Genomic DNA, 13410 nt, shown 5'->3' with positions numbered 1-13410 from the left:
CACACACACACACACACACACACACACACACACACACACACACACACCCCTTCCTCAAGCTGCTGCTTTTTCATGCGTTTGTCCACTGTTTTACCCTGTCACCTGCCCATCTAAGAAATACTTACTGGACATTTACTATGCACCCGACAGCGACATATTATACTTAGGTGAAAAACAGAAAAAATGGCCCCTGCCATACGGGCCTTGGTCTAGAGGGTAATTTAAGACATACATGCACAAATATTCATCCAATTACAGACTGTGATAAGCTGAAGGAACAGAGCAGGTTCTAGGAGGGGTCAACCGGCAAGGCTTCCCTGAGGAAGAGACGAGGAAGGTGGACATGGAGACGAGGAGGACTGAGCCAGGGGAGAGAGTCCAGGCTGAGAGATGAGCATAACGACTGCCTTGAGGTGAGAAATTAGACAGATCTGAGACACAAAAAGTGAAGAGTCTCTGGGGAATGCTAGAAAAGGGAGACCGGGAGGAGCTTCAAGATGGCGGAAGAGTGAGACGCGGAGGTCACCTTCCTCCCCACAGATACACCAGAAACACATCTACACGTGGAACAACTCCTACAGAACACCTACTGAGCGCTGGCAGAAGACTTCAGACTTCCCAAAAGGCAAGAAAGTCCCCACGTACCCGGGTAGGGCAAAAGAAAAAATAAAAAAGGAAGAGCGGTCTGGAGGTAAATGAAAAGGCAGGTAGGCAAGACCACACAGGACCTCTCAGGACGTGCTGGAGCCTGTGGATTTATTCTCAGGACAATGGACAGGCTTAGAGGTTTCGTAAATGGGCATGTTTACGAGGGATGGTGTGGGGCAGGGAGAGTCAAGAGGCACAGAGGTGTGACCCCATTTTGGTTTTAAAGGCTGCGCTGAATGGACGGGGATAAACATCACCGCAACACGACAGGGCCAGAAACTGAAAGATGAATTAGGAAGCCACTGCTGACTCCAGGCCAGGGCTGAGGAGCGCATGGACCGGACGGTAGCAGTGGAGATGAAGGGAAATGGGTGGATTTGGGACGCATTCTGGAGGGAGAGTCAACAAGACTTGGTGACACTTTAGCGGCAAGAGAGCAAAAAACAGCATCATGAGCGACTCCCAGGTTTCTGACCTGAGCGACTAGGTGGATGGAGATATTCCCACATTTATTGAAAAAGACAGGGGGGAATTTTGCAGAGATATTAATAGGTTAACTTTGGACATCCTAGGTTTGGGGTGTCAGTAAGACATGCAAGCAAAATGTTAAGCAGGGTGTCAGAGGCACACGCCTGAGACTCAGAAGAGAGGTCTGTCTAGAGGTTACATCTGGTGGACAAAGGCGAACAGATGATGTTTAAAGCCTTCGGAATACCCAGAATACAACTTCATCTCCCACCTCCACGGCTAGCAGCCTGGCCCAGGCCGCTGCCACCTCCTGCCTGCATGATGCCAACAGCCTCCCTACAGGATTCCCTGTCATTCCACGGGCCCAGAATAGTGTCTGGGACACAAAAGGTGTTCAGTAAACATTGAATGAATAAACGAATAAAGGAATAAATGGGTGAGATTCTTTAGGGAGAAAATGTAGAGTGGGGGGAGAGAGCCTGAGCTCTGGAGTGTCCAGGAGAACTCCAACGTTTAAAAGTCGTGTAGAAGAGGGAGAAGCAACAGAGAGTAAGGAGCAGGAGCCAGGAAGACGAGAAGAAAAGACAAGAGGAGGCACCGTCACGAAGGGAGGAGGTGGCGAGATCCGCTGAGCTGAGTTTCAATGTGATGAGAACTGCAAAGCATCCATTGACTCTGACAATTCAGAGCTGACTGGTGACAACAGGCAAATGATGGAGCTCATGAACACGTTCATCTGTCTATATTCTCCTTTGAAATTATTCCCTTTCTCAATAAATGTGGGAATATCTCCATCCATCTAGTCGCTCAGGTCAGAAACCTGGGAGTCACCTGTGATGCTGTTTCTTTTTTATTCTCCCGCCTCTGAAGTGTCACCAAGTCTTGTTGACTCTCCTTCTAGATTATGTCCCAAATCCATCCAACAAAAAGTGTAAAGTAGAGACACTCTGGCATGGAGGATACCAGATGCAGAGGGTGCAGATACCATGCTGGAAATACTAGAATCAAGTCAAAGTATACATATTACAACAATGAGATCCTGTAGCTATCACAACAAAATGCTGGAATCAGGCATACATTTTCAAACAAACTCATATGGTTCCTCACCCATGAACCCACTTTAAAGGAAATTCTGAAAGAAGGACTTCAGGCCGAAGGAAAATGATCCCAGGCGGACAGACAAAGCTATAAGAAGGGGTGAAAGGCAGGAAAGCAGTACAGATGTGGATAGATCTAAATGAACACTGACGTTATAGAACTACGATAATAACATCTTACAGAGCTGTAAAAATAGAATAAAAATATATAACAACAGCAGCATATAAATTGGGGGGTGCTGAGTGGTCCTGTATTACCTGGGAAGGGGGTAAATGTTTGAAAAACATTAGATTTTCCTCAGTCTAGGATGCATGTTGTAATTTCCCAGGGCACTATTAACAGAATAGAAAAAAAGAATTAAAAACTTTTAAACCAGAAAAAGATAAACATTGAACTATATAAAACAATCAATCCAAAAGAAAGAGAGAAAAATAAAATAAAATAGAAAGCAAACCAGAGTAGCTTAAATACAAACACATCAGTAATTACAGTAAATATAAATGGGCTAAATGCAATAGCTAAAAGGCAAAGAAACTAGATTAAGAAAAAATCAGCTATGCTGTTTACAACAAACACCTCTGACACAGAAAGACTGAAAATAAAAGGACTGTAAAGGTTATACCATGTAAATACCAACCAAAAGTGAGATAAAGTAGCTGTATTAGTAACAGGCAAAAAGCATTTTGAGAGATACAGAGGGTCACTTTACAGTGACAACAGGGATATTTTTCAAGACCTATCATACACCTCAGTCTAATAATGTTGTCTCAAAATATATAAAGAAAAATGTTATATAACTGAAAGGAGAAATTTAGAGAAATCTATAATCGTAGGCTGGTATTTTAAAACATTTCTCTCCACAACCGATAAACCGAAGTAGACAAAAATATCACTAAAAATGTAAAAATTTTACAGACTTGACCTAAAAAAACTGTACGCCACTACTAGAGAATAGATGTGATTTCCAAGCACACACACAACAGTTGCAGAAACTGACCATACACTGGGTCATCAAGCAAGTCTTAATAAATTTCATAGGACAAAGAACATCAATATGTGCTCTTTGATCATAATGAATTTATGTTAGAAATCAATCTCCAAAAGATAATTCTTATTGGTTCAGAATTTAAGAAATGCATTTCTAAATAATCCATGGGTCAAAAAAAAAAATAACAGAAATTAGAAAACACTTGAAATGCATGATAACCAAAATAATACATACTAAAATCCACGCAAAGAAGCTATAAAAATACACAGAGAGGAATAAAAGCTGAAAAGTAATAATCCTAAATAAATGGACAGATATACCATGTTAATGGGTTAGAAGACTCAGATGTCAATTCTCATTACACTGATTTTAGCCAAAGCAATCTCAATGAGTAATTCAACATGTGGGGATTTTACACTGTTTTTGTTGGTGGTGATTTCATGTGTGTACATGTGTGTAAGCACATGTGTGCACAAAAACACACAAGTGTGAATGTATAGAATGTGACTAGCTGGTTTAAAATTTTTTATGGGCAAATACAAATGACCAAAAATAGCCATAATACTCTTAAAAAAGAAGAAACAAGTTGGAAGGACTCACTCGACATATCAAGATACTTTAGAAAGTGACAGTACTTAACACCATAGTACTGGTACAGGGATAGAACACAGAGATCAGTGGAAAGGAAAAGAGAGTCCAGACTCACACATATACGGACACCTGACTTACGATACAACTGGCATTACAGTGGACAATGTGTGTTCTTTTCAATAACTGGGATGGGATAATTGCGTGTCCTTATGGAAAAACATAGAAATAGACCCCTAACTCACACCATACAAAAAAATCAACTCCAAGTGAATTACAGACCTAAATATAAAAGGTATCAATGCTCTGTGGTGACCTAAATGGGAAAGAAATCCAAAAAAGAGGGGATATATGTATATGTATAGCTGATTCACTTTGCGGTACAGGAGAAACTAACTCAACATTGTAAAGCAACTATACTCCAATAAAATTTTAAAAAATAAATAAAAAGATAAAAATATGAAGTATTCAGAAGATAATATAGATTATCATCATGACCTGAGGGTATGAAAATATTTCTTTAACAAGATACCTAAAAATCTAACCATAAAGAAAAAGTGATAAATTTGACTAAAAGTTAAGAACTTCTGTTAATTAAAAAAAAAAAAAGCTATAAAGGGAATGACAAGATAAGTCATAGAACAAGGGAAAGGAAATATTAGCAACACATGTAGCTGACAAAGAACTTCTATCTAGAATATATAAAGATCTATTACAAACAAATTATAAAAAGATAACCCAATGAAAAAATGGGCAAAAGGTTTTGATCAAGCACATTTTACACACACACACACACACACACACACACACACACACAATCCAAATGGTAAATAAACATTTTAGAAGATGCTCAGCCTCACCAGTCATGCAGGCAACAGAGCAAATGGGATCTTAACTATAGCGGGAGCGTGAGGGAGGGAGGAGAGGAGGTGGTATACAAGAGCTAAATCCTAGTGTCATAACAAAGTAAACAGGTAACATCAAGATGTGATATATCAAGAAACAGCAGCGAAGCATATTACTTAGTTACAGAAAAGCAACTACTAGAAGAAAGAGCTGAGAGAGTGAATTGCAAAGTGTGGAGGGTGGAGCCAGAGAACTCACTCCCCCATTCTACACCTTCTGGCATTAAAAAAAAATATACAGATTTTTGATGAATAAAAAATATAGGAAAGAAAAAAAACATATGAATGGGGGTGGGGGAGTGAGTGAGAGGTAAGGAGGCAAGGTCAGGGAAATTAAATAATTGTTGGGAAAACCTGCCTGAGAGCAGGAGCTGAGAAACAGTGTGGAGGAGGAACATGGGGCGGATTTACTCTGTGATCTGTATTATGGCCCTATTTGCTCTGGCTACTAGGGAGGCCAGGTTTTAATTTATGGCTCACATCTAAAAATTGAATCCCGAGGCTGTAATACTTCTTCATTTCTGACCATTCAGCCATCATTCTCCCTTTGCTCTCATATTTTGGTAGGTGTCTCATATCTTGTTAAGTGTATTTTGTACGTCTTGAAAATCTAGTAGGTTTATAAACAAAAGTCCAAGGAGTTACTAGATGTACATAACACGAAACATGTAACATTTTGCCTCTTCTTGACAATTTAAAGGAGATTCTGGAAGCTTGCAATGCTTCATTAATTACCGTTTAAAAAAACATTTACCTATGTAGATTGTCCATCTATATATCTTCGATTTATAATTCTGAGTAATTTCTCCACTACGTGAATATGTTACTGTGCTTTCTCTGTACGTGTTCTGTTCCCTCCCAGTGACTTACAAGGAGGCAGTTTAGGAAAGCAGCTAAGAATCAGGTACACACCAAATTTAAATTCTGGGTCTGACCTTCAGGACAAGTCACTAAGGCTCTCTCACTTTATCTTCTCACTTACAAATAGGGCGGATAAGGATAACAGTATCTGCTTCACAGTCTTGTCACATGTGTAAATCCACAGTAAGGACTCAATAAATGTTGCCTGAAAGAAGTGAATGAATGAATGAATGAACATCCGGCAAGGAGGATGCCAACGTAAAAGACTCTGTAAGCATGAGCCACATGCAGCGTATCTGCAGAACTATGATGTGCTGTGTGCAACAGCCTTTTAATTTTTTGGTCTTTGCTAAAGGCCAAAGATTAGCAATAAAAACCTTTCTCACTAGAAGGTCAATTCAGGGAATATAAAAGTAAAACTGGGTGAATTTCTTTGTTCGCAATAAATCATTTTTTTCATCAGGAAATGCAACACCTGCAGTTACACCTGAATGTTCTTTTACTGCTTTCCTGTGACAGAAAGCTTTCTTCTTTTTCCTTTCCTTTTTTGGGGCTAAAATATTTCAAAACTCTCTAATGAGCACAGCCTGTGGTGCCTGATCATAATGCAATGCAGTGAACCGACTCTGTTCTACCTTGAACAAAAAAGTCTTCTGAGGCTGTTTATTTGTCTTTCCCTGACTGAGCTTATAAGCTATCATGCTCTTTAAAATAGGAGATTTTCTTCTATTGCTAATCAGACAAATGACAGTATCTTTAGCACAAATAATAAGCATTTCTCAATCTACTTACTTTGAAACACATGATTTTCATCAGCTCCTTTTCTCTTCTTGACAGAAACCACAGTGAGCATTTTAAAAATAGAATTCCCCTCCTCCTCGGTCTCCCACAGGGTTACAGTCTCAAAGTCCTTGCAATGGCCTTATTCACCCCTGCCCCCCACCTGCAATAGGCACAAGGCCACACAGTAGCCAGGGCAAGGGACTGGGCTGAGTTGGATTCTCACCAGGGAAGGTCTTGAAGTTAATCAGATTATCTCTCAAGCTTAGCAGGCTGTACCCAGTCCCTGGCTCCTCATCACTGTACTAGATCAGTTTCTGACAGGGCAAGACCTTGGCTGGTGGAGTCGGGGGGAAGAAGCAAGCTCCCTGCAGAACACCTTCCAGAAGGGTGGTCAAACCAGGTAAGGGCAAGAGCCAGAGCCCCCAGCATCACTAACAGAGGGTCGCAAGACCGTACCCAACCAAAACCAGAATCCGGAGCCACTGAAACGTTTCTCCCCATTCCTGAGGTCTCAGAGGCCTCCAAACTAGTGTTAAAATGGTTTTTCCAGAGGACTGGATACCTCGAATCTCCACGGAAAAAAATTTAAGCTTCTTCACATTTACTCCAGGGACACATAGTGTTTGGAAAGGTGACATCAGTGACATGCAGCGAACATAGGGGCCATGGATGAGCTTTTGCCTCAGAGTCTTAAGGCACTCTGTAGTAGAAGGCTGGTTTAGAATGTCCTAGTCACCTCGAAAACTTGAGCTCACTACGCTGCACAGACCGCAGGAGTGACATTCCAGCCCCGAACCTTGAGAAAGTGGCTTAGTTCTTAGGAACGAGCCACCAAGAAAGCCAGCCAGCTGCCTCCTGAATGAATACCAGGCAAGGGCCTTGTTCCGCTAAGGCCCCCGAGGGTGAACTAACGCTTGTGAGTCACATCAAGGATACAGGGGTTTTTGTCATCGATGCTACAGCTGTCCAGGATCAGGGCAATGCCATCCAGCTCGTTCACCTGCGAAGAACAGAGAAGACAAATTGACACGCTGAAACAGCCTGGGAAGGGCTGGAGATTATAGGTGATCTGTTGCTCCTTTTTTATTTCCTTACTCCCTGCTATAAGAATACTGTTTGTGCAATTACCTGAAACACCTATATCAATCCAGAAATATTTAAAAACAGACATAAACAAAAAGTGATACTTTTTCTTTTCACCCTTCCTCAAAAATGTTGGGCAACTGGACAGCCATATAAAAAAGTATAATTGGGATGAATTGGGAGATTAGCTTTGACATAAATACACTACCATGTGTAAAACAGATAGCTGGTGGGAACCTGCAGTACAGCACAGGGAGCTCAGCTCCGTGCTCTGTGACGACCTAGAGGGGTAGGATGGGGTTGGGGTGGGAGGGAGGTCCAAGAGGGAGGGGATATGTGTATGCATATGGCTGAAAAAGTTAGATCAAAATAAAGAAAAAAAAAAGTATAATTAAACAACACTGCAAACCAACTATACTTCAATAAAATTTCTTTAAAACGTATAAAAGTGGATCTCTTCCTAACATTATTCACCAGGATAAACTACAAGTGAGTCTCAGTTTATTAGCAAGTGAATTCTTTTTCTAAGCCAGAAGCAGGGAAAACATTTCTAACTATAGCTCAAAATCCAGAAGCAACAGAGAAAGGTTTTAAAATTTGACTACATTTTTTAAAAAGGCAAATTGAAAGCTGTAAAAATTATCTGAAAGATGTCACAGGCAAAGGGTTAATATTTTAATATATACAGAGCTTGTAGAAACTGAGAAAAGACCAACAATCCAACAGAAAAATGGATAAAACACATGAACATAAATGGCACAGAAAAAAAGAAATGCGGATGGACTGCAGAGATATCAGAATCTGCTCAACTGTGCTCCTAATAAGATGCAGGCAAATTATGATACCATTTCTCAGCTGCCAGAAGGGCAAATCCTCACGTGTGACAACACACGCTGCTGGTAAGGTGACGGGAAACGGCACCCTCAGACACTGCTGGAGTGAATGCGAAGTGGCACGATCCCTATGGTAGGGAACTGGACAATACGTAGCAAAATCACCATGTGTTATTTACTCTTTGGCCCAGTAATCCCATTTCTAGGATCAAAAATACAGTGTCACATGGAATTATGTTTGTACAAGGTTATTTACTTCAGCACAGCTTATACTTTTATAAGACTTCTATTGAGGTATAATTCACATACCATAAAACTCACCCATTTATATACAATTCAGCGGATTTTAGCATATTCCCAAAGCTGTCTCACTGTCACCACTATCTCAGAACATTTTCATTACCCCCAAGAGAGTTTTTAAACTGGGCTGACAGGGCAAGACCTTGCCTTGTCAAGAGAGTTTTAAAAGAGAGTTTTTAAACTCCATTCCTATCAGCAGTCACTCTTATTTCTTCCTCTCTCCAACCCTTAGCAACTACTAACCCACTTTCTGTATCTATGGGTTTGCCTATTCTGGGCGTTTCATACACATGGACTCATTCAGTACGCGACTGGCTTCTTTCACTTACCGTAATGCTTCCAAGGTTCATCTATGTTGAAGCATGTATCAGCATGCTGAATAATAATATTCTAATGTCTGCATATGTATTTCAGTTTCCATTCATCCACTGACACACATTTGAACTGTTTCAAACTTTTGGCTATTATGATAATGCTGTTACAATCTTTCATGTACCTATTTTTGAATGGATATGTGTACTCAATTCTCTGGCTATATACCGAGGAGTGGAATTGTTTAGTCATATGGTAACTCTATATTTAACATTTTGAGGAACTGCTTGACTGTTTTTCAAAGCGGCTGCACCATCTTACATTCCACCAGCAATGTATGAGGGTTCCAATTTCGTTACATCCTTGGTAACACTGTCTTTTATTTTAGCCACCCTAGTGGATGTGAAGTGGTACGTCACTGTGGTTTTGATTTGCATTGCTCTGAGGAGTAATGATGTTGAATGTAGCACAATTTATAAGAAAAATCCTGTAAACAACTCAAGCATCCATCGATATAGGCTCGTTGAATAAACCACGATCACTAACGTAATGCTATGGAGATATCAGGATAGAATGGTAAGTGAAAAAAGCAGAGTGCAGAACAGGATTGTATGTGAAGCTTTTGTGTAATAAAGGAGGAGAAACAGATGGTTTTTTATTTAAAAAAAAATGAAGGGTTAAATAAAAAACTAATAATGGTTATTTACAGAGCAAAGCAGAGACTGAAGTGGACGAAACAGGAACAGAGGTGAGACCTCTGTGAATGTACCCGGTCGTACAATTTTGACTTTGGGATCCTGTATATGTTTTACGAAATTTTGGAAATTAAGTTTATAATACATGTAACTAGACTTACTGTGGTGATTATCTCACCATATATACAAATACTGAATCATTATGTCGTACACCTGAAATTAACATACTGTTATATGTCGATTACAGCTCAATTCTGAAGAAATGAATTTATAAAGTTATAAAAACAGAAAATGGAAACAAATTAATCCGACAACATGTGAAACAAAGACAATTACTTCACAGAACTGAAACAGTATTTTGATGGGACGTCCCCAGGGAGCTGTGTCCTGAGCTCAGATGGAACTGCCGTCCCACAGCTGCATGAGGTCGTCTCAGCACCATTAACACTGGGATTAAGCATTCTGAACCCTTATTCCTAGATCTAGTTTAAAGAAAATGGGTAATTTATGTCATTAGGAACCAAGATTCTTAGCATAAAAAAGAAGTATCAAATCAAAGTAGTTTACATTTAAATTAGAAATACTAGCATGAACTCATGATACATTTTTCTCTTTTCTTTCTAAAAAATGTTTACTTCCTAGCTGTTTACTGAAAAGGCACAGAAGCAAAGACAAGCCAGTAGCAATGAACATTCCCAACATGACTTAAGGATTCTAAACACCATGGTCCAACTGAAAGAAACCAGATCTCCAGTTGGCTGTGATACACAGACTTGCTGAAGGCAGGAAAGAAGAGAAGAAATCTAATTCCTATAAATTTCCCGAGGCACTGGAAGGTGGTTCATGAACTGCTATTTAACAGACATCCAGCATCTACCAGGCAATGACAGACACTTAAATGATTTCCCTTAATTCTGACAATGCCAGGGTAAGTATTACTGGTTCCATTTTACAGATAAAGAAACTGAGGCTCAAAAGTTAGGTACCCTCCCCATGGTCACTTAAACTAATAAGTGCTTTTCAAAGTGAGGTCTGGAGAGCACTGTCAGTCTGCAAGAAAGTGTGTGAAAGAGTGAGAAACTGTGCCATCAATTTAACATACTTATGCTACGTTTGCTGAATCTTATAATAAAATTTGGGCTTGAATTTTCTATGTCTTAAAATTGTTTTTTGTTTTCTAGTAATTCATTTATCTTACCTTTTATAAACATACTGGTCCAGGATGGTATGGGGAAAAGATAGCTAGTTCTTCATCAGAGATAGTCTGAGAAGCTTCGGCATGGAGGGTTAGCCCACTACTGAGGGTTGGACCTCATGTTTTTGAGAGGCACAGAGGGAAACTTTATGGCCAAACTGGTAGTGGCCCCACCTGAGACTGTATCCAAAGCTTCTCCATGCAACCCTCACACCCCCACTTGTCCAATAATCAGCCCTGCACCCACCCGCAGGATGAGGGTGCTAACAACGAAGCCTGCAAATGGGAGAGGAGGGCTCCTACCACATGCACTTGTCTCGGGGTGAAGCGGAGAGACCCAGGACAGGAGCCATGCCTGCTGCCCGGCACAGAGCGCAAGAACAGCCGCGGACTCTCACCAGCTCCTTGCGAACGTGTGATCCAGACCCTTCTGGAACGTGGGTGCATCTCCACGCCAGAGGAGCTGGGTGTTTGATGTCGCTAGGGGACCACATAGCATGGGGCTCCCAGGGAAGGCCTCCCTGCAGAGGTGATCTTTAGCTCACGGTGAGAAGAACGAACAGGAATTAAACACAGAAATAAAGGGGCTGTGGAGAACGCTCTGGGCAGGGGGAAGAGCACACGCAAGAGCTGGGGCATCAGAAGGAACATGTGGTGTTCCAGGAACCGGGAGGCGGCGGCGCAGGGATGAAGAGCGAGGGCTGCACAGCCAGCGCTGGGGGCAGAGTCTGGCCCTACAGCGCTTCTGAGCTGGTGGCTTTGGGCAAGTCATTTACCCTCTAAGACTTAGTTTTCCCCCCTGTCAAGTGGGGATGATAGGACCTACTTCACAGGGTGACTGTGAGAATGGCACGGATTACCGTGCTGACTAGCACTCAGTGAAGACTCAATACAGGGCCAGAGGGGTGACGGCGTAGTTGGCAATTTCGTGCTGTGAACTGAAAGAAGTTCAGTTGGCTGGGGCAAGGAGTTCAGGGCTGGCTCCCAAGAAAAGCACGAGGAAAACTGGAGGATAACTTCCACAAAGCCGAGTCACAATTCGACTGTGTATGAGGCAAAACTGTAAATTTATTTTCAAAAACCACTTTTTTTTTGTAAGTGAGAAAGTATTAAGGATCTCTTATTCAGTGCAAGAAAAACATCTTGTTTTCGGTGTGGGGAGTAGACTTCCCAGATATGTTAAATGGGTAAAGGAAATAAAATCACAGGCTAAAAACTGACATTTTAAAGCAGGCAGTAAGGGTGAATTAAAGAGATCTTGAAAATCACGGTTACACTAGAGCCATGTCTGAACTGAGGGGTCTGCTTTCCTAAGATAAATACTTCTCATTCACACCACTGCATTATGAAATGATATTAGATAATTTTTTATAGAAATTCATTAAATGTTGATAACATAAGTGAACTATTCTAGACAAGGACAGCAGTGGCATCATGACAAACACACAATATACACTGAAGAGTGAACACAGGTTACGGTCACTGGGAAAAGAATCCCAGGACGCAACACCTCCAGGAGGAGTGACTGATGCTCTGTGTCATCACCAAGCTCAAGTTTTACAAGTTCCTGCTGCCGCTGAGCTGTAGCATGGAGCTCCTGTCAGGAGAGGGGGGAAACAATTAGGGAATTAACAAGCTTTCTTCTGTTCGTGCTTCCTCAAATAAGGAAGTTGTTTGTTTCTTTACCTAACACGTTGGGAACTGATTCTAGACCCACAACGAATGAGTCACAAGTTGTAGTTCCTAACAAGGAGCCAAGCTCAGTCAACGCTTTCACGATGTAACACATCTCAACAAGGCAGTAAGTCTGGCTTAAACAAACTAACATTTAGCCTCTGGAAATAGAGTTGTAAATAGCAGGACAACTCACTGATTTGCTAACTGTTCTCTCCCACCGAAGCCAATAGTAATCTCAGAGAATGCACCCTGCAAAGTGTGTGGGCCCAACCTGAATTAGTATCTAAGCTTCTTTAGGAAAATGTATTAGGTTGACCAAAAAGCAGAGCCTCAATTATTCTGTCTGCTCTCACACTGAACGCTAAATACAAAAATTAAAAAAACCTGAAGAAAGACAAGAGCACAATACCAATGCAGGACTGAATCTCCTGTTTAAACGCCCCATGAATCAACGTAACTAACATCTGGTGAAAATGTGTTCATAACATAGCGCCTCAAAACAAACGCACACACACAAAGATCAGCAGAGTCCTGTGCTGGAGCGAGCACACAACCAACATGGGTGTGGCAACGCTCGGACAAGGCTCTGATCTACAGATGAAGCCATTCTCAGAGGCGTGACGGCAACTCAGAAGGCTCGAAGCCCGAGGGGATGGAGGCGGATGCTGGATGAGGTGCACCATCTTGTAGGAGATGTGGGTGTGCCCGCCCACGGGGTGAGACCAATTACCATCCCAAGCACACAGAGGAAAGAAGGATACTTTTGGAGGCAGACAGACCTACAAGAGAATCCAGCTCAGCCCTCTAGCTGTGTAACCTGTGGAGGGCTCTGAGCTTCATGAAGTCTAGATTCTCTTATGCGTAACAAGAGAGTGGTGCCCACCTCACAGCGTTAAAGTAAGGTTTACACAAGAAAGCATTCAGCACAGCACCCAGCACACAGTAAGGACACAGGAAATGGCAGCAGTCTGCAATA

At 41.5% G+C, this 13410-nt stretch overlaps 1 protein-coding gene and 1 long non-coding RNA gene across 2 annotated transcripts in view; both read right to left on the bottom strand.

The window, feature by feature from the left end:
* The window catches only part of LOC114885050, a 21056-nt gene extending 13802 nt beyond the window's left edge, over nucleotides 1-7254 (bottom strand). Inside the window, exons 1-2 of the long non-coding RNA XR_003791011.1 lie at nucleotides 5678-7254; nucleotides 2472-2546 (exon numbers count right to left, since the gene is read on the bottom strand). This is a non-coding gene — a long non-coding RNA (uncharacterized LOC114885050). The remainder of the gene's footprint in view (nucleotides 1-2471; nucleotides 2547-5677) is intronic.
* ATXN10 (ataxin 10) overlaps nucleotides 1-13410 on the bottom strand; it is a 153969-nt gene that overhangs the window by 20557 nt on the left and 120002 nt on the right. Inside the window, exon 10 of the mRNA XM_029204338.1 lies at nucleotides 7276-7339. Coding sequence (XP_029060171.1) covers nucleotides 7276-7339 — 64 coding nt within the window. The remainder of the gene's footprint in view (nucleotides 1-7275; nucleotides 7340-13410) is intronic.

Source organism: Monodon monoceros, unplaced genomic scaffold (genome assembly GCF_005190385.1).
Source record: "Monodon monoceros isolate NGI ecotype Baffin Bay Population unplaced genomic scaffold, NGI_Narwhal_1 Super_Scaffold_6, whole genome shotgun sequence".
Lineage (NCBI taxonomy): Eukaryota > Metazoa > Chordata > Mammalia > Artiodactyla > Monodontidae > Monodon > Monodon monoceros.
This window is presented reverse-complemented; position numbering and strand designations above follow the sequence as displayed.